The 20,390-nt window shown below is 43.3% G+C and overlaps 2 protein-coding genes across 5 annotated transcripts in view; both read left to right on the top strand.

Moving 5' to 3' along the window:
- Positions 1-18,520, top strand: part of cpt1a2b (carnitine palmitoyltransferase 1A2b) — a 57,458-nt gene extending 38,938 nt beyond the window's left edge. For both annotated transcript variants that reach the window (XM_052518506.1, XM_052518505.1), the window contains exons 14-19: positions 7,413-7,577; positions 10,706-10,834; positions 12,780-12,935; positions 15,522-15,635; positions 15,828-15,920; positions 16,267-18,520. In XM_052518506.1, the coding sequence (XP_052374466.1) occupies positions 7,413-7,577; positions 10,706-10,834; positions 12,780-12,935; positions 15,522-15,635; positions 15,828-15,920; positions 16,267-16,377 (768 nt within the window). In that variant the 3' untranslated portion in view covers positions 16,378-18,520. The remainder of the gene's footprint in view (positions 1-7,412; positions 7,578-10,705; positions 10,835-12,779; positions 12,936-15,521; positions 15,636-15,827; positions 15,921-16,266) is intronic.
- A 129-nt stretch (positions 18,521-18,649) lies between these two features.
- LOC118384325 (uncharacterized) overlaps positions 18,650-20,390 on the top strand; it is a 30,256-nt gene continuing 28,515 nt past the window's right edge. For all 3 annotated transcript variants that reach the window (XM_052518508.1, XM_035770741.2, XM_052518507.1), the window contains exon 1: positions 18,650-19,274. In XM_052518508.1, coding sequence (XP_052374468.1) covers positions 19,138-19,274 — 137 coding nt within the window. In that variant the 5' untranslated portion in view covers positions 18,650-19,137. The remainder of the gene's footprint in view (positions 19,275-20,390) is intronic.

Here is a 20,390-nt window from a genome sequence, read left to right as displayed (position 1 = left end):
GTGCTTTGCTGGTGACAGTCTGTGATTTAGTTAGAATTCAAGGCACACTTAACCAGCATGGCTACCACAGCATTCTGCAGCGATATGCCATCCCATCTGCTTTGAGCTTAGTGGGACTGTCATTTGTTTTTCAACAGGACAATAACCCAGCACACATCCAGGCTGTATAAGGGCTATTTTACCAAGAAGGAGAGTGATGGGTGCTGCATCAGATGACCTGACCTCCACAATCCCCCAAGATCAAGCAAATTGAGATGGTTTGGGATGAGTTGGACCGCAGAGTGAAGGAAAATCAGCCAACAAGTGCTCAGCATATGTGGGAACTCCTTCAAGACTTTTGGAAAAGCATTCCAGGTGAAGCTGGTTGAGAAAATGCCAAGCGTATGCAAAGCTGTCATCAAGGCAACGGGTGGCTATATGAAGAATCTCAAATATAAAATATTTTTGGATTTCTTTAACACTTTTTCTTGGTCACTACATGATGTGTTGTTTCATAGTTTTGATATCTTCACTATTATTCTATAATGTAGAAAATAGTACAACAAAAAAATACAAATTATTGAATGTGTAGGTGTGCCCAAACTTTTGATCGGTAGTGTACATAATATACACACACAGCCTGGTCGCCAAATGACCGGGGACTTTTGGGGGACTTTGCCCCTATTAATTATTACATGCGCCAGCTTACTTGCAGCATTTCTATGCTTATTAGAATAGTGTAGCCTTCACAATGATAACAGAACACACACGAGTGCCTCCGTACATCAGAAAGGCTCAAAGGTCTATTCGAGTCACATTGTTCCCTCCCCCACTGAGATGAGACATTTTCTCTTTCGCTCACGCACTCGCTCTCTCACCTGGACCTTATGTCACTACCAACTGTTTCTTCATCTGTTTTCTCTCTCTCCCTCTGTGTTTTTTCTTCTCATTTCCCCTTCATGTTGCCTCAACTCTCAAACTGTCTGCTTCATGAGGACTTGCCTTTCTCAAATTCCCCTTATTAGTACCGCTCATTCTCTTATTCCTTCCTCTTACCCCTTCTTCCTCTCCCTACAGTATGCTTTCCTCTTCTTTGCTCTGACAGTTTTCAACCCCAGGAAAGAACAGGGGGGGTGTATCCTACGAATCAGATTTGAGGAATTAGTGAGGTAACTTTATTCAACTCCCAGTTCAACTCTGGATAACCAGTCATACGAACGTGGCTCACCTTTTTTAGCCAGCTAAATTTCAATGTCAACGAATTCTTCAGAACTAACCTGCCAAATAAGACGGCATTAACCTTGAGTAATCAAAGAAATACTTCAAAAAAGCCTACAATGTAATCTATGTCCGCTAACAGCAGTCATAAGTTACCGACGGTCTCTCTGAACCACTAACTCACCCGGGCCGTCATTAAAACATCAAAACTATCATAATGTAAATATTACTGGATGCAAAGTGGAAGGACGTGTGGTTCTTCTCAAACTCACAGGGGGTTTCCACACACGCACACCGCTCACGTAACAGGTTTAGGCCAGGGTGTCGTGGGGGGGTTTTCCCATCCTTAAACAAATTCCTTTTTTAGAAAGTTAACTAGTGAGTGTTTGTCTAGAAAACACAAACCTGGCTCTCAGCCTGACTCAACCCCTGGGAAGCAAACTCTCATGGCAAGATCTGTGCCAGCTGACGTGACGCATCCCACATTTTCAGTCAGCTACTTTTTTCCACTTCATTAATTAACTAAGCTATTTTTTTTTTTTTAAGTTTCAATTCGCTTGTCAGAAAAGTCAGTTGAGCCCGCTCCCACTAGAATGAAATATATGCATCTTGTCGCAATTTATTTATACAGATGCCATATCTCAGATAGGACAGACTGAACCTTGCTCCCTGGCACATAGACTATTGCAGCATAGATACTGAGACGGGGGTCGGGAGGACACTCTGGGCCCCGTCCGACTATACCACCAGACAGGGCCAACCAGGCAAGGATATAACCTCATCCATTTTGACTAAGCACAGCCCCCATCACCACTAGAGGGATAGCAACAGACCAACTTACTACCCTGAGACAAGGATAAGTATAGCCCACGAAGATGTCCCTCACCGCACGAGCCCCTATAATAGGGTCAGAGGCAGAGAATCCCAGTGGAAAGATGGGAGCTGGCCAGGTCAGAGACAGCAAGGGCGGTACGTCATTCCAGTGCCTTGCCGTTCAGCTTTGCACTCAATCATAGGACCTACTGAAGAGATGAATCTTCAATAAAGACTTAAAGGTTGAGACTGAGTCTGCGTCTCTCACATGTATAGGCAGACCATTCCACAAAAATCTAGTTCAATAGGAGAAGGCCCTACCCTCAGCTGTTTGCTTAGAAATTCTAGGGACAATAAGGAGGCCTGCGTATTGTGACCATAGCGTACGTGTAGGTATGTACGGCAGGACCAAATCAGAGAGATGGGTAGGAGCAAGTGCATGTAATGCTTTGTAGGTTAGCAGTATAATCTTGAAATCAGCCCTAGCCTTAACAGGAAGCCAGTGTAGAGAGGCTAGCACTGGAGTAATATGATCACATTTGTTGGCTCTAGTCAGGATTCTAGCAGCTGTAATTAGCACTAACTGAAGTTTATTTAGTGTTTTATCCAGGTAGCCGTAGAGCATTGCAGTAGTCTAATCTAGAAGTGACAAAAGCATGGATTAGTTTTTCTGCATTCTCTCATCCTTCTTGATCTCTCACTGTCTTTCTCTCTATCTCGGGCCTCTTTGGCCTTATTATAGAAGAGCTGAGACATAGGCAGAAGATTAGGACCAGTAAGGAGAAAAAAACGTATGAAATGTATGCATTCACGACTGTAAATCACTCTGGATAATATGTAATGTAAACTCAGCAAAAAAAGAAACGTCCCTTTTTCAGGACCCTGTCTTTCAAAGACCATTCGTAAAAATCCAAATAACTTCACAGATCTTCCTTGTAAAGAGTTTAAACATTGTTTCCCATGCTTGTTCAATGAACCATAAACAATTAATGAACATGCACCTGTGGAACGGTCGGTAAGACACTAACAGCTTACAGACGGTAGGCAATTAAGGTCACAGTTATGAAAACTTAGTACACTAAAGAGGCCTTTCTACTGACTCTGAAAAACAACCAAAAGAAAGATGCCCAGGGTCCCTGCTCATCTGCGTGAACGTGCCTTAGGCATACTGCAAGGAGGCATGTCCGTACTGTGAGATGTCTAAGACCGCGCCAGGACGGACAGCTGATCATCCTCGCAGTGGCAGACCACGTGTAACAACACCTGCACAGGATCGGTACGTCCGAATATCACACCAGGTACAGGATGGCCGCAACAACTGCCTGAGTTACACCAGGAATGCACATTACCTCCATCAGTGCTCAGACCGTCCCCAATAGGCTGAGAGAGGCTGGACTGAGGGCTTGTAGGCCTGTTGTAAGGCAGGTCCTACCAGACATCACCGGAAACCACGTCGCCTATGGGCACAAACCTGCCGTCGCTGGACCAGACAGGACTGGCAAAAAGTGCTGCTTGTTCTTTGTGTGATTTCCTACAAGACAGGAATGTCAGTGTTCTGCCATGGCCAGTGAAGAGTCCAGATCTCAATCCCATTGAGCACGTCTGATGACCTGTTGGATCGGAGGGTGAAGGCTGGGGCCATTCCCACCAGTAATGTCTGGGAAATTACAGGTGCCTTGGTGGAAGAGTGGGGTAACATCTCGCAGCAAGAACTGGCAAATCTGGTGCAGTCCATGAGGAGGAGATGCACTGCAGTACTTAATGCAGCTGGTGGCCACACCAGATACCGACGGTTACTTTTGATTTGTTCAGGGACTCATTATTCCATTTCTGTTAGTCACATGTCTGTGGAACTTGTTCAGTTTATGTCTCAGTTGTTGAATCTTGTTATGTTCATACACATGTTAAGTTTGCGGAAAATAAACGCAGTTGACAGTGAGAGGACGTTTCTTTTTTTGCTGAGTTTAGATAACATTTAACATTAAGTCATTTAGCAGACGCTCTTATCCAGAGCGACTTACAAATTGGTGCATTCACCTTATGACATCCAGTGGAACAGCCACTTTACAATAGTGCATCTAAATCTTTTAAGGGGGGGGGGGTGAGAAGGATTACTTTATCCTATCCTAGGTATTCCTTAAAGAGGTGGGGTTTCAGGTGTCTCCGGAAGGTGGTGATTGACTTCGCTGTCCTGGCGTCGTGAGGGAGTGTGTTCCACCATTGGGGAGCCAGAGCAGCGAACAGTTTTGACTGGGCTCAGCGGGAACTGTACTTCCTCAGTGGTAGGGAGGCGAGCAGGCCAGAGGTGGATGAACGCAGTGCCCTTGTTTGGGTGTAGGGCCTGATCAGAGCCTGGAGGTACTGAGGTGCCGTTCCCCTCACAGCTCCGTAGGCAAGCACCATGGTCTTGTAGCGGATGCGAGCTTCAACTGGAAGCCAGTGGAGAGAGCGGAGGAGCGGGGTGACGTGAGAGAACTTGGGAAGGTTGAACACCAGACGGGCTGCGGCGTTCTGGATGAGTTGTAGGGGTTTAATGGCACAGGCAGGGAGCCCAGCCAACAGCGAGTTGCAGTAATCCAGACGGGAGATGACAAGTGCCTGGATTAGGACCTGCGCCGCTTCCTGTGTGAGGCAGGGTCATACTCTGCGGATGTTGTAGAGCATGAACCTACAGGAACGGGCCACCGCCTTGATGTTAGTTGAGAACGACAGGGTGTTGTCCAGGATCACGCCAAGGTTCTTAGCGCTCTGGGAGGAGGACACAATGGAGGTGGTCCTTCTGTAGCACAGTTGGTAGAGCATGGCACTTGTAACGCCAGGGTAGTGGGTTCGATTCCCGGGACCACCCATACGTAGAATGTATGCACACATGACTGTAAGTCGCTTTGGATAAAAGCGTCTGCTAAATGGCATATATTATATTATTATTATTGTCAACCGTGATGGCGAGATCATGGAACGGGCAGTCCTTCCCCGGGAGGAAGAGCAGCTCCGTCTTGCCGAGGTTCAGCTTGAGGTGGTGATCCGTCATCCACACTGATATGTCTGCCAGACATGCAGAGATGCGATTCGCCACCTGGTCATCAGAAGGGGGAAAGGAGAAGATTAATTGTGTGTCGTCTGCATAGCAATGATAGGAGAGACCATGTGAGGTTATGACAGAGCCAAGTGACTTGGTGTATAGCGAGAATAGGAGAGGGCCTAGAACAGAGCCCTGGGGGACACCAGTGGTGAGAGCGCGTGGTGAGGAGACAGATTCTCGCCACGCCACCTGGTAGGAGCGACCTGTCAGGTAGGACGCAATCCAAGCGTGGGCCGCGCCGGAGATGCCCAACTCGGAGAGATAAAGGGAGAAGTACTGTCCCATCAGTATGTGCTAAATTGATTTTTAAACTGATTGGTTTATTGGTGTTAAAATACACCAGTTATGCTATTTTGGACCACCAGGCTGCTGATGTCATGCAACCTGACGTTTTTGTATTTATACTTTTTCATAATAACAAGTTTGATGTCTGACGACAATAGGAAGTTCATGAGGTCATTGCGGAAACTGTATACAGACATGTCGATAGACGTAGTATAAACCAGGCTTTAGTCTTGAAACCTTTGTTTGTTTAATACACTACCGTACTCACTATGTTTAGCACATGGCCTCACATGTGAATCCTTAAAGAGATGGGTGGGGCTAAGGCTTAAGTGGGTGTGAACGATGCTGAATGAGTGTAGACAAAGAAGAGCTCTCCAGGAAGTACCAAAACATTCAAGGTCCATTTTCTCAAAAGTGGGGTTACAAGTTTATCAACTTTCAAAGCAGAATTACTTTCCCATTGTTCCTCAACTGTAGTGTACAATATACAATTTTCTAGCTCCGAGTCTCTACTTTTATCCAATTTTTAAAAACGCCATTTCAAATTTTGCTACATAAAGGCCAAATCAAGCCCATCAGTCACACATGATACATTTTTTCAGGGTTCAATCCAATAATCTAGCAGCTGTATTTAGCACTAACTGAAGTTTATTTAGTGTTTTATCTGGGTAGCTGGAGAGTAGCACATTGCAGTAGTCTAATCTAGAAGTGACCGAAGCATGGGTTATGTTTTCTGTATCCTCTCTATCTTTCTTTATCTCTTGCAGTCTTTCTCTCTCGGTCCTCTTTGGCCTTATTATTGAATACCTGAGATGGTGAAGAAGATTTAGATAAAGGGTGAAGTACCCTCCCATCAATATGTGCTCTCTCTTGCTCTGCCATGACTTCCCATGATCTCAACCAGATGTTGTTGTCAGACTGGGAGAGACTGGGAACCAATCATTTAGTGGCACTTTCACATCTGTTGTGTCACCCCCGCCCTTTAACAACCCTTACAGCCTACTAGGGAAAGTGAATAGCTAGACAGTTGCACAACTGAATGCATTCAACCGAAATGTATCTTCCGCATTTAACCCAACCCCTCTGAATTACTACGCACTAACCTCGTGCCCAGGCTCGAATTTCTGGCGCATAGAGCCTGGTAACGGTGTGGGATTGTTTGGGACTTATGGGGGGTCGATTTAATGAGTGACATGATAATCAATTCCAATTCTGAGCGAAACACACGACTATGAGGCATGGGGCCAAATCGAGGCAGAAAAGTATTTTTGCTATGGTGCACCACATAAATAATTCCCCGTAACCCGAGGTAGTAGGAACATATCTCTGTTCATTCTAGTAACTAGCGAGCGTAACTCTGCTAGCCGTCCTGTAACTTATGATATACACTGTCTTCAAATAGAAAACGTTAAGATACGCCATCAAAGGCAGTTGACGATGTCATGGTTGTACAGAACACTATCCCAGTAAAAAGTACAAGCACACTCTTTTCCGTACCAATGACAATGATGTAGAACGCTACGACTATTGCAAAGCACTGGAGAAGATTGTTGGACCCATCGCTGTGGGAGATGGCTGGCAGTTTGAACAAAGTGTTGAACTCTTCATAGAAGATACTACAAAAGCAGCTGTGAATTGGAAAGAATATATATTTTGAGACAGAAAATATCCATGTTGCACACGCTAACCAAGTTTTCTTTGTTGCGCAAGAACACCGAAACAATACTGACCCCTGTATGCAAGACACTTATGGGGAGGTTATAAGGGTTGCGCTAAATGGTGATGGATAGAGATCAGCCAATTAAAACCAGCTGTTTGTTTTTTTTTGTCCGCTCCTGCCATTGGCTTCCAGTCAAGTCCCGTTCTGAGTCACTTGGAAACCAGAGGATCAGCAGAGAGAGATTAACTAGGCACTAGGTCTGAAATGATTGTCTGGCCAATGAGTTACCAGGTCTTAATGAAAATTAACTAATAAAAATGTACAAGCTTTTATTAAGTGTTTCCTCCCCTCACCCCTCCATCTTTCTCTCTTCAGGTTCAGGAGCAGGTGTCCATCTCTCTGTCTGTGGCACAGGCCCTAGCTGACGATGTGGACTGTCATGTCTTCCCGTTCAGGGACTTTGGGAAGGGACGCATCAAAAAGCTGAAGACCAGCCCAGACGCCTTCATTCAATTGGCTCTGCAGCTAGCTTACTACAGGGTGAGTTAAAGGGAATGTCCTTCAACCAGTTGGCTCTGCAGCTAGCTACAGGGCCGTGCACAGATCATTGGGGGTGCTGGCGCTCTTGGGGGCGGCGGAGGGGTATTTGCTGGGATTCAAGCAGCTTATGAAATTAGCTAGTTTGATGTGAAATGCATTACATTTAAAAAATGTAAACAAAAAATGTAAATGAGTCTCTAAATAAAGTGTAAAAAGTATTAAATAAAATAAAAAATTATACCAGGTAACGAGGGCACTTTTTCATAGGTGGGCAAAAGGGCAGGTGCTCAGGCACTGGTTGAGCTCGGGCACTGGTTGAGCTCGATCTGTGCACGTGCCTGGCTAGCTTACTACAGGGTGAGTTAAAGGGGATGTCCCTTCATTCAGCTGGCTCTGCAGCTAGCTTACTACAGGGTGAGTTAATTAATGGGGATGTCCTTCATTCAGCTGGCTCTGCAGCTAGCTTACTACAGGGTAAGCAGGACATTCCTATAACATAGAGTGCGTTCGGAAAGTATTCATACTCCTTGAAGGCACACACCTGTCTAGATCAGGTCCCACAGTTGACAGTGCATATCAGAGCGAAAACCCAGTCATGACGGCGAATGAATTCTCCGTAGAGCTCCAAGATCTGGGGAAGAGTACCAAATAATGTCTGCAGCATTGAAGGTCCCCAAGAACACAATGTCCTCCATCAGTCTTAAATGGAAGAAATTCAGAACTACCAGGCCTCTTCCTAGAGCTGGCCGCCCAGCCAAAGTGAGCAATTGGGGGAGAAGGGCCTTGGTCAGGGAAGTGACCAAGAACCCGATGGTTACTCTGACAGAGCTCTAGTGTTCCTCGGTGAAGATGGGAGTATTTTCCAGAAGGACAACCATCTCGACAGCACTCCACCAATCAGGCCTTTTAAGGTAGAGTGACCAGACGGAAGCCACTCCTCAGTAAAAGGCACATGACAGCCCGCTTGGAGTTGGCCAAAAGGCACCTAAAGAAACAAGATTCTCTGGTCTGATGAACCAAGATTGAACTCTTTGGCCTGATTGCCAAGAGTCACATCTGGAGGAAACCTGGCACCATCCCTATGGTGAAGCATGGTGGTGGTGGTGGCAGCATCATGCTGTGTGGATGTTTTTCAGCGGCAGGGACTGGGAGACCAGTCAGAATCGAGGCAAAGATGAACGGAGCAAAGTACAGAGTTCCTTGCTCCGGACCTCAGACTGGGCGAAGGTTCACCTTCCAACAGAACAATGACCCTAAGCACAGCGCCAAGATAATGCAGGAGTGGCCTTGGGGCAAGTCTCTGAATGTCCTTGAATGGCCCAGCCAGAGCCCGGAGTTGAACCCAATCTAACTTCTCTGGAGAGACCTGAAAATAGCCGTGCATCAATGCTCCCCATCAAACTTGACAGAGCTTGAGAGGATCTGCAGATAAGAATGGTAGAAACTTCCCAATTGTAGGTGAGCCAAGCTTGTAGCGTCATACCCAAGAAGACGCAAGGTTGTAATCGCTGCCAAAGGTGCAAAGGGTCTGAATACTTATGTAAATGTGATATTTCTGTGGAAAAAGTCAAGGGGTCTGAATATTTTCCGAAGGCACTATATATACACAACATTGAGAAGACCCTCTATGCCTATTTATTGATTCCAAGTGTTCTTAAGTTCTTCAGAAGACTGTCATCCGTTGCGGTCCATTGCCTAAATCACTGAATTAATCAAAGCCAAAACAAGAAATCTGTCTTAGTTGTACCATTTTACATCTAACTAAGGTGTTTTGTGCACCGATGAGCAGTGTTTATGAAGTTTGACAATGTCATGAAAGCTAGCATGATTTGTCCAACAATAGCTAAGCTAGCTAGCTGAGCCAGCCGTCATACTTCATATGAAACGAAAGGGATGCAGCTAACCCAGTGCGTCACACACAATGTTGAATTCTTCCAATAAAAGCTAGCTAGCTTCTGTTGCTAAATTAGTATCTAGCTGACATTATTTGTTTTCACGAAGCAGCTGCCTGTTGCTGCAACTCACGCGAGTTTGTTTATGTCCGAAAAAGGTAGTGTTAGCTAGCTAAGTAGTAGCTAGTAGCTATGTCAGTAATGCCACATTAATGTTAGCTAGCTACATCTATAGTATGAGGGAGGATTTTGTTTGCTGAGTTTAGGCGCTAGGAGCGAGATATGGATCACAACAGAGTATTTCAATCTTGTCAAAAGATATCTTGGTTTTCCAGGTGTGGTTAGATGTGCGATCTTGGCGTTAGTTGCCGTCTTTGACCAGACTAGTTGCGCCAGAATGGGCGGTCCTAAAGATGGCGGACACTACAAAATGGAACTCAAAGTGAAGTCACTGGTCCCTATTGATATGATGTAATCTAATACAGTTTTTGAAATCCCCTGGTAAAGGTGCTACTCTTTGAAAGACACATTCAGAAGGCAGATGTGGGTACTAACCCAAGTTTTCCTCCATAAAGTTTTCCTCCACATATACTGTAACTCAAGCGCATTGAAAAAGACCTGTAGCTGATTTATTTGGCCGCTTTACATTCTTATTTGAATTTAATCTCTGAATTCCATGCATGCTTTAGTCTTGGGTAAGTACTATAGCTAAATATACCTTGCCAGCTCCCTACTAATACCTCTTGACATGGTATCTTCCCCAGTTCTATCTCCTCTCACTAGTCAAACAAGATGTCAAACTGTTAGGAATTTTTGGAAAGACCAGGGACTCGTTGAGTCATGCCACTGGTGTCAGTTACCTCGAGTAAAGGTCTCTTTCATTCCTTCTGACAAGGAAACGATCATTCCTCTCCTACTCTTACATAGTACACAGGTGTTTGTTTAAGAGGTTGCTGACATTACTAGACTACTACAACTGAATAAAATGTGTCATAATACAATAACATTATTTTACAAGAACAACATCTTGCAACTAGGAATGGAATTTGAGTAGGCTACCACGGAAATGGTCTATTTCTGTATAATACAATTGTGCAGTATGCTGAGCTGTACAAGGTTTGAAAAAACAAAAACATTAACATAACATTATTATCATCCATGAACATTGAGAAGAATTACTGATAATTTCAGATAATTATACTAATAATGTTCCCTTAACCTTTTTTTGTCTCCCAGGATCGTAAGACGTTTTGCCTCACCTACGAGGCCTCCATGACACGGCTGTTCCGAGAGGGGAGGACTGAGACTGTACGATCCTGCTCCAATGAGGGCTGTGCCTTTGTCAAAGCTGTGGAGAGCGGAGAAGTAAGGCTTACTGATTGGGGATGTTTTAATGGTGCTCATAAGTTCTTCTAGAACCTTCCCAGTGGCTCAGTGAAAATAGATTTCACAGGTTTTACTGTGTTATTGATGCGGAGTCACATTCACTTCGGAATGAATGTGTTCACACACTTGCTAGTGAAACAGATTTCACTCCAGTATAAATAAGGTCATTTAGGAAGAAACGGGTTTCACTCAAAGGGATTTGCATTCTTTCTTCAGACACTGATGACTCTTACGGCTGGCTGTAAGATTAATTGAATTCAAATTGAAATTGGGATATTGACATATGCAATATCCATATGTCAAGAGGCCCAAAAAATATTAGCCCTTTGACACAGATATTGAGATGAGAGCGATGCAAGACATTTGTGCTTCACACCAGTGTTTCCTCTACTGTGGCAATGCGCCAGTGCAAAATCATTGCCGCCATTTCGCAGTTGGCAGGTAACCCCGTGTTACCCTAAGAGGTAGGCCTACATTATGTTCACTGTGTTGTCACAAGTTTTTTGGGGACATCCAGTCGTGGCCAAAAGTTTTGAGAATGACACAAATTTTAACTTCCACAAAGTTTGCTGCTTCAGTGTCTTTAGATATTTTTGTCAGGTGTTACTATGGAATACTGAAGTATAATTACAAGCATTTCATAAGTGTCAAAGGCTTTTATTGACAATTACATGAAGTTGATGCAAAGAGTCAATATTTGCAGTGTTGACCCTTCTTTTTCAAGACCTCTGCAATCCGCCCTGACATGCTGTTAATTAACTTCTGGCCCACGTCCTGACTGATGGCAGCCCATTCTTGCATAATCAATGCTTGGAGTTTGTCAGAATTAGTGGGTTTTTGTTCGTCTTGAGGATTTACCACAAATTTTCAATGGGATTAAGGTCAGGGGGTTTCCTGACCATGGACCCAAAATATTGGTTATCACTTTTGCCTGGTTATCACTTTTGTCTTATGGCAAGGTGCTCCATCATGCTGGAAAAGGCATTGTTTGTCACCCAACTGTTCCTGGATGGTTGGGAGAAGTTGCTCTCGGAGGATGTGTTGGTACCATTCTTTATTCATGGCTGTGTTCTTAGGCAAGCCAAGGGAGTGGGCTGAGAAGCAACCCCACACATGCAGGATGCTTTACTGTTGGCATGACACAGGACGGATGGTAGCGCTCACCTTGTCTTCTCCGGACAAGCTTTTTTCCGGATCCCCCAAACAATCGGAAAGGGGATTCATCAGAGAAAGTGACTTTATCCCAGTCCTCAGCAGTCCAATCCCTGTACCTATTGCAGAATATTAGTCTGTCCCTGATGTTTTTTCCTGGAGAGAAGTGACTTCTTTACTGCCCTTTTTATGAATGAGTAGGTGTGTTCAAAGTTTTTGACTGGTCCTGTACATTTCATTAATAGGATTCTAATAAGTTAAAATATCACATTCGGGAACAAGCTAATGATTATTTCCAGTTACCTCAGCATGTATTAAGTCCTATTAGCTCATTTTAGAAGTGCTGTTCTCTACCTTGACACTTGTCTCATGGGTTTTCACCAAATGTTTTGAGTCATAATCTCAATTGCAATATATAGCTCCAGGATTATGACAGATTTGCTCATACCTGATGGATAACTGCACTTAACTCTATTATCTGCACCTCACAGAGTTAAACTACTACATTCTCAACTAAATAAATAAAATACTCCAAAAGTAATTAGCATATCCCCATTAAAATAATGAGTATTAACTCTATAATAATCTCCTACTCTAGCGGAACCAGTTTCACGCTGTAAATATGTACATTAACCTCTTATGGGGGTTTCACTCTCATATTACAGTTGTTTTTTAGTGTTTTTTTAGTAACCTCTTTCGCCCCACTACTACCATCAACTGTAATCACAATTCATCATATCTCACTTCTAACAGACAGGTTATCTTATTACAGGGGCCGGAGCACTGCAGGCGGCTTTTCCGATTGGCTGCTGAGAAGCACCAGAACCTCTACCGATTGGCCATGACAGGGTCCGGCATTGACAGGCACCTCTTCTGCCTGTACGTGGTGTCTAAATACCTGGGGGTGGAGTCACCGTTCCTAACAGAGGTAGGTGCTAACCTGCTAGCAAGAACAGTATCCCCCTTCCCGGCACGTCCCCATTTTCTGCAAACAAATCAGCACACAAAGATGCAATTCGTTAACTTCAGTAGCAGTGCATGGCTACATTTACTGTTGGAGTAAAATACCCTTTATTATGAAGCCCTAATTGGCATTTTAAGAATTTCCACCCATGGGGAAATGTTTTGAGCAGGGTCCCCAAAGAATTGGCCTATGATAAACGCATTTCATGTGAGTTATACATCATTTGCATGGCATAAGACATTATTAGCTGAATCTTTTTTTAATGCTACACAAATGACCAAAATGAGTGGCTACTCTGACACTGACAAACGGAGATCAATAAAAACGACCTGGTCTTGAATGCAAACAATAGCCCAGGCCAGGCCAATGAAGAGGCGCACAGAGAGTACAATATTAGGATACAGACTTATTCTAAAGTGGATTAAATTGTGTGTTTTTTCCCCTCATCAATCGATATACAATGCCCCATAACGACAAAGCAAAAACAGTTTTTAGAATTGATTTGCAAATGTATTAAAAGTACAAAACTTATCACATTTACATAAGTATTCAGGCCCTTTACTCAGTACTTTGTTGAAGCACCATTGGCAGCGATTACAGCCTCGAGTCTTCTTGGGTATGACGCTACAAGCTTGGAAAACCTGTATTTGGGGAATTTCTCCCATTCCTCTCTGCAGATTCTTTCAAACTGTCAGGTTGGACAGGGAGCATTGCTACACAGCTATTTTCAGATCTCCCCAGAGATGTTTGATTTGGTTCAAGTCCAGGTTCTGGCTGGGCCACTCAAGGACATTCAGAGACTTGTCCCAAAGCCACTCCTGCTTTGTCTTGGCTGTGTGCTTAGGGTCGTTGTTCTGTGAACCTTCGCCCCAGTCTGAGGTCCTGAGCGCTCTGGAGCAGGTTTTCATCAAGGATCTCTCTGTACTTTGCTCTGTTCATTTTTCCTTCAAACCTGACTAGTCTCTCATTCCCTGCTGCTGAAAAACATCCACACAGCATGATGCTGCCAGCACCATGTTTCACTGTAAGGATGGTGTCAGGTTTCCTCCAGACGTGACGCTTGGCATTCAGGCGAAATAGTTCACTCTTTCTCATGGTCTAAGAGTCCTTAGGTGCATTTTTTCAAACTCCAAGCGGGCTGTCATGTGCCTTTTACTGAGGAATGGCTTCCGTCTGGCCACTCTACCACAAAGGCCTGATTGGTGGATTGTTGCAGAGATGGTTGTCCTTCTGGAAGGTTCTCCCCCCATCGCTCTGTCAGAGTGATCGTTGTGTTCTTGGTCACCTCACTGACCAAGGCCCTTCTCCCCCGATTGCTCAGTTTGGCCAAACAGCCAGCTCTATGAAGAGTCTTGGTGGTTCTAAACTTCTTCCATTTAAGAATGATGGAGGCCACTGTGTTGTTGGGGACCTTCAATGTTGCAGAAATGTTTTGGTACCCTTCCCCAGATCTGTGCCTCGACACAATCCTGTCTCAACTCGATGGACAATTCCTTCGACCTCATAGCTTGGTTTTTGCTCTGACATGCTCTGTCAACTGTGGGACCTTATATTGACAGGGGTGTGCCTTTCCAAATCATGTCCAATCAATTGAATTTACAACAAGTGAACTCCAATCAAGTTCTGGAAACGTCTCAAGGATGATCAATGGAAACAGGATGCACCTGAGCTCAATTTTGAGTCTCATAGCAAACGGTCTGAATACTTATGTAAATTTCTAATATTTTATTTGTAATGCATTTGCTAAAATTTCTAAACCTGATTTTTGCTTTGTCATTATGAGGTATTGTGTGTGATTGATGAGGAAAACAATGAATTTAATCAATTTTAGAACATGGCTGTAAACATAATATAACCTGGAAAAAGTGAAGTGGTCTGAATACTTTCCGATTCCACTAGGCTACAGTAGGCTACTAAGGAAACTTTCCAGTAGCACTGACTCACCCAATGATGAAGATGAAGGCTACTCACCGGTGATGGCTCTGTGCTCGACGTGGCATTAGTCTATCTCGAAATAAGCTACTTTGAAAAACAGGTCTGCTATTTGCTCAAAATTGAAAGTTGTTGAGAAAAAGAAAAATAATTCTATTGGTTCAAGTTATGATGTTATGTTTCTCTTTTCAGCAGTAGGCATTTACTTTCCAAAATGTGTTTTTTTTCCACATTGTAATTGAAAGTTTGAGAAAGGTAAACTTGACAGCTCCAAACAACCATAGAAATATAATCCATAGATGGCAGTTCCCATTCAATTCAGGACTGGCTAGTGTATTGCTGGTGTACCCTTGAGCTTAACAGTCAAATTGCCAAGTAAAGAGGTTCCTTAACTCCAGCCCCTGTAAGCCCCTGCATTAATCAGGCCCTGGTGTTTGTGTGTCAGGCTCTGTTAATATCCTGTCGCGTCTGAAATAAGATAGTGAGTTCAATTCCCGGACCACCCATACTTAAAAAAATAAAATAAAATGTATACACGCGTGACTAAGTCGCTTTGGTTAAAAGTGTCTGCTAGGACGCCGACAACACCTAGATCCTTCTGTGTGTCTGTCCATCTAGGTGCTGTCAGAGCCCTGGCGCCTCTCCACCAGTCAGACTCCGGTTCAGCAGTTGGAGCTGTTTGACATGAAGAACCACCCAGACTTTATATCTCTGGGGGGAGGCTTTGGCCCTGTGAGTAAACACACACCACGACGCAGGCACACACACACACACACACACACACACACACACACACACACACACACACACACTCTACCCAGACTTCAACTACCTGGGGAAGCTTTGGCCCTGTGAGTACACACACCCCTACGCAGACACACACACCCTTTTTGCTACTTTTCCCACTTCTTACCTCTGTTCCAGGTGGCAGACGATGGCTACGGAGTGTCGTACATTATCGTAGGAGAGGACATGATCAACTACCATGTATCCTGCAAGCACTCCTTCTCTGAGACGGTTAGTGCGTGTTATACACTCACATGTATTGGTGACAGATGTTAACGTGCATATAGCAAATGGAAACAAGCGGTACATTTTTGTCTCTCTTTTAAACCGACACAAATCATGCATGGCCAGCTGAACATTATGAATGTGCCCTTTTAAAGACCCCCACCTCCCTCTCATCTCCATTTCTCTGTCTACTGTATCTATCCCTCCCTTCTGTGTGTACAAGTCTTTAACCCCCACTCCCAATAAGTAAAGCCACATTGAAATATGTCTCTCTCTCTCCATATTTGTCCATCATATTTCTCCCAGAAATAAACCAAGTCGAATCATTGTCTCTCCTATTTGTCTCTCTCAGGACTCACACCGGTTCGGGGCCCAGATCAGTCGGGCTCTATTGGACCTCCTCTCTGTGCTTACCCCAGCTAAGACGGAGAACTCACAGGCCCCGGATAAGAAACAGCAGTGAACACTTACAGGGAAAGAAGGGACTATGGGGTGGGATGGGGGTAGGGGTTTGCTTTGTTTTTTTGATAGTGGGATAATATTATATTGAGCATGGTTGTGTATAAAGAAAGCCCTAAGAGATTCGGTGTGATGGAGGGGTGGATGGAGGGAGAGATGGAGAAGTGCAATAGGAAGCAAGGGAACTAACAAGGATGAGGCAGAGAGCTAGGGAAGAATGGATGAGGAAGTGAGAGAAAAATCTCCACAAAAAGAGAAGGGAATCCCCACATTTTTCTTTCTTTGTGAATGCACCATTATGGCTTTCTTTTCTATTTTATCATCTTGATTGTGAACTACTGTTGGAAATAGTTGTAATGTTTGATTGAAAAGTCCTTTTAAGTTGGCCTCAAAAAGACTTCCCTAGTTAAAAAATACATCTATAGGAGAAGCAGTGGAAGTTTAAAGAAGTTGGACTGACTTGTAATTTTGGTTTAACTCTGTTCTCACGTGAATGTAGATCACTAACGGAATGGGTCGGCTGCAGTGAACATCAACCATTAGGATAAGATATCAGGGGTTGGGGTCTATTCCATTTCAATCCATTCAGGAAGTAAATTCAAATTCAGTGATTTAAAAACAATTGAATTAGATTTTTCAATGATTTCTCTATACATAAGAGAAGGAGAAACAGTTATTTAATCAAATGTTTTGTTTTTCTATTTTAATAAAAAATCACTTTTGAATTGACTTTATTGAAATGTAATTGATCCAAATCCTGTCCAGGATATCTTGTTAATTTTTGGGATCATCTCCACAGGGCTCGTATTCATAAAGCATCTCAGATTAGGAGTGTTGATTTCGGGACACTTTTTCCTTTTTAGATCCTAATTAATAAGAGTATATGGACAGGGATGGATCCTAGATCAGCACAGCTACTCTGAGTTGCTTTTTAATTACGGGCGAGATTAATTTTTGTTTTTAAACACCCTCACCAGTAGAAATCCAGTTTTTTTTTTTGTTGAAAGACAATGGCCAGAGCCTACCTTTTGTTTCAGGGCTGGGTTTTATGTCAATGTTACCAGCATGGCATTGTTAATTCATCAGAAACCACTGCAAAGTTATTCTGCTTCGCGATTGGATCATTTGTAAACGTTTACTTATTTTTTTGATAGTCTGTATTAAAAGTATATATATATTTTTTTATTTTTTTTAAATAAAATGGTCAAATATATATATATATATATATTTACCATTTTATAAATGGTATAAATGTGTGATAATGATGGCGTTTTGCAAACCCGCTTCCCCCCCGTTTCTGAATGGTTTTGACAACTAAAGTTTTTGCTTCACTACAGGCTCCACTGTTTTGATTGATGGAAGGTTAGCTCAGAACCTAGGTGGATGGAACCTAATCCACGTTTACCTGTTTTGTTTGTTGTATGTGTAGTGAGTAGGATGCTCGTATTATTGTCGGTCATTTTGCATGTTAAGAATTATTTTAATGTAAACGTGACTGTGAAAATGCCGTTAACCAATTGTAATGGTAGTATGAATGGACTACTTTTCATGGCCCAGTAGGTACTGTTTGTCACAAAGTCGACACGGTTGACTGCTGTCTTGGCTGGTGATTAAGAAAATCCAGAAATGATTGATTGGAAGGCAATTTCAGCTCAGGAGAAGGGCTGAGTTTCAAGTCTTTTGATTGGAGCAATGCCGCGATCAGGGCTATTCAATGTTGGTCCTGGAGGGCCAAATCACTTCTGGGTTTCATCTTCTCTTTCTAATCAGGGACCGATTCAGACCTGGGACACCAGGTGAGTGCAATAAAAAAACAGAAGCATTTTGGTCCACCAGGACCGGAATTGAACAGCCCAGTGGCCTAGTTGAATGAGTGGTCTATGTTTACCAACCAGATATAGGCCTGAATCAATTCCCTTGAATTGACAGCAATCACTGGTGGGGTGATATTGTTGGAGGAATTGACCCTAAACTTTGCAGGTAAAAAAAAGAAAGAGAACCATGTGCACACTATTGTGTCTAGAGTCAGGTGCTGGTTCTGGCAGTAGCAATGGTGTATCCAAAAACACTGCAGGCACATGTAGGCAATAAAAGAGATATATGGATCAACATGTTGCCATTCTGCCTATAAACAACAATGCAACACATGAATTGTGTGTGTGTCATTCCTTGAGCATGCATGAGCTACCATGGACACAGCTGCTCCAACCTAAAATGATTTCGAAGTGATTTGGGTAGATGCTGTGATATCAAAGAGCACCCATGCAGCTCCACTCCAAATCTTCCTCTACTAATGTGAAGATCTTTAACTTCTGTCACCAGAGAAGTTGCTCCCCAGACAGATGACATAATCCATAGTCGATAGGGATTTTTTTTTTTTGAATTAGGTTATAACAATGGAATACAAAATACATGAGCGTATTTGTACTGCAAATGAGTCATTTCCATTCAAAGACATTCATATTTAATCATAATTCCGTGTGTGTTTTTTTTATTACATTATGCACCCCTGCGGAAACTGTTACTAACGCAATCGACGCCTCCATGTGTAGGCATTGAGTGTCCGCAGTGTAAAGGGTATTTATCTTGTTTTCCGGCTCTGAATTACAGCCACCAATGTCATTTAAAACAGGCATTTTTAGATTATAATGTCCACTAGTTGATTTATATGCGGGGAGGTTCGAAATGTCTACGTCAATTTATAACGCTGGATTAGATCTCCAATAACATCATATTCCTTCCGCGAGATGTATATGTATCCTCAATGTATCCTTTTGTTCACATTAAGGTAGAAGAGGAGGGCGGGGGTGGCAGTTTAAACTACAAAAGCGCTGTAGTCTACAAAAGTGAAAGTAATGTCAAAAGGCACGCTTGCACGACGTCCAGAGCAGACACTAAAAGGTAAGGTGTTGCTGATATTCGATCTTTTTCTGTTTTCCCATGCCAATGTCTTTGTAATTGCTATAGGCTTGTTAATAATAACATTTCTACACATAACCTCTATGTAATAGTTTTTATACCACGGGTAGGCATTTGGGCAACTAGATTCAGACGCAGGTCGGTTTTTGTTTGAGTGAATGGTCGGGGGGCTGGAACGTAATTATCGTTTATAGGTAGTTCTACACTGCAAACTGACCATCTAGGCGATAGCCAATGTACCCCAATGTACCCACTCTGGGATTGGCACATGCACTCTAGCCAACACCTAGCAGATACATCCAACAATCCAACTGTGACAATGTGGGACGAAAGGGAGAGAGAGGGATCCAATCAATCAGAATAAACCAAATTAAAACACAGTCAAAACAAAACTACATTCCTTATTGGGAAGTACAAAGCAAAATGCATTGCTATCTGGCCCTAAATCACAGTGGCTAAATATTTGACCATGGTTACTGATCAAAACCTTGATAAAGTACAGGCTCAGTGAGCACAGCTTTGCCATTGAGAAGGGTAGACGCAAGAAAACCTGTCTCCCTGTAGAGGATAGGCTGTGCAACCACTGCACAACAGCAGAACCTGTCTCCCTGTAGAGGATAGCCTGTGCAACCACTGCACAACAGCAGAACCTGAGACAGAGCTGCATTTCCTGACAAAATGTCAGAAATATAAAACAATTAGAGAGTGTAATTTTCCCAAATTTGAAACCCTTATTCAAGGTTTCAAAGACCTCTCTGATGAGGATAGGCTGGCTACCTGTTCTGTTGGGGGAGGACGCAGAGAGCTGTGGGTTGGCAGAGCATTACATTGCTGCCTGCCATAAGTTGAGGGACAGTGTCTGACAGACCAATAAACCTGCACATGTCCTCTACTGTATGCTTATTGTTATTGTTTAATGTGTTGGTTATTTTGACCCTTTGTTATTGTTGTTACTGTTGTCCCGTTGACAATTTTGATTCTCATTTTTATATTGTAATTATCCCAAATAAACTTTGGCAATATGTACATTGTTAAATGAGAGAGAGAGAGAGAGAAAATGGGTGGATGACAAGGCATCTCATCTCTCTAGTGTTCTAA

This window comes from Oncorhynchus keta, chromosome 5 (assembly GCF_023373465.1).
Source record: "Oncorhynchus keta strain PuntledgeMale-10-30-2019 chromosome 5, Oket_V2, whole genome shotgun sequence".
Taxonomy (NCBI): Eukaryota; Metazoa; Chordata; class Actinopteri; order Salmoniformes; family Salmonidae; genus Oncorhynchus; species Oncorhynchus keta.
The sequence above is the reverse complement of the archived record's forward strand: the minus strand, read 5'-3'. Positions and strand labels throughout refer to the sequence as shown.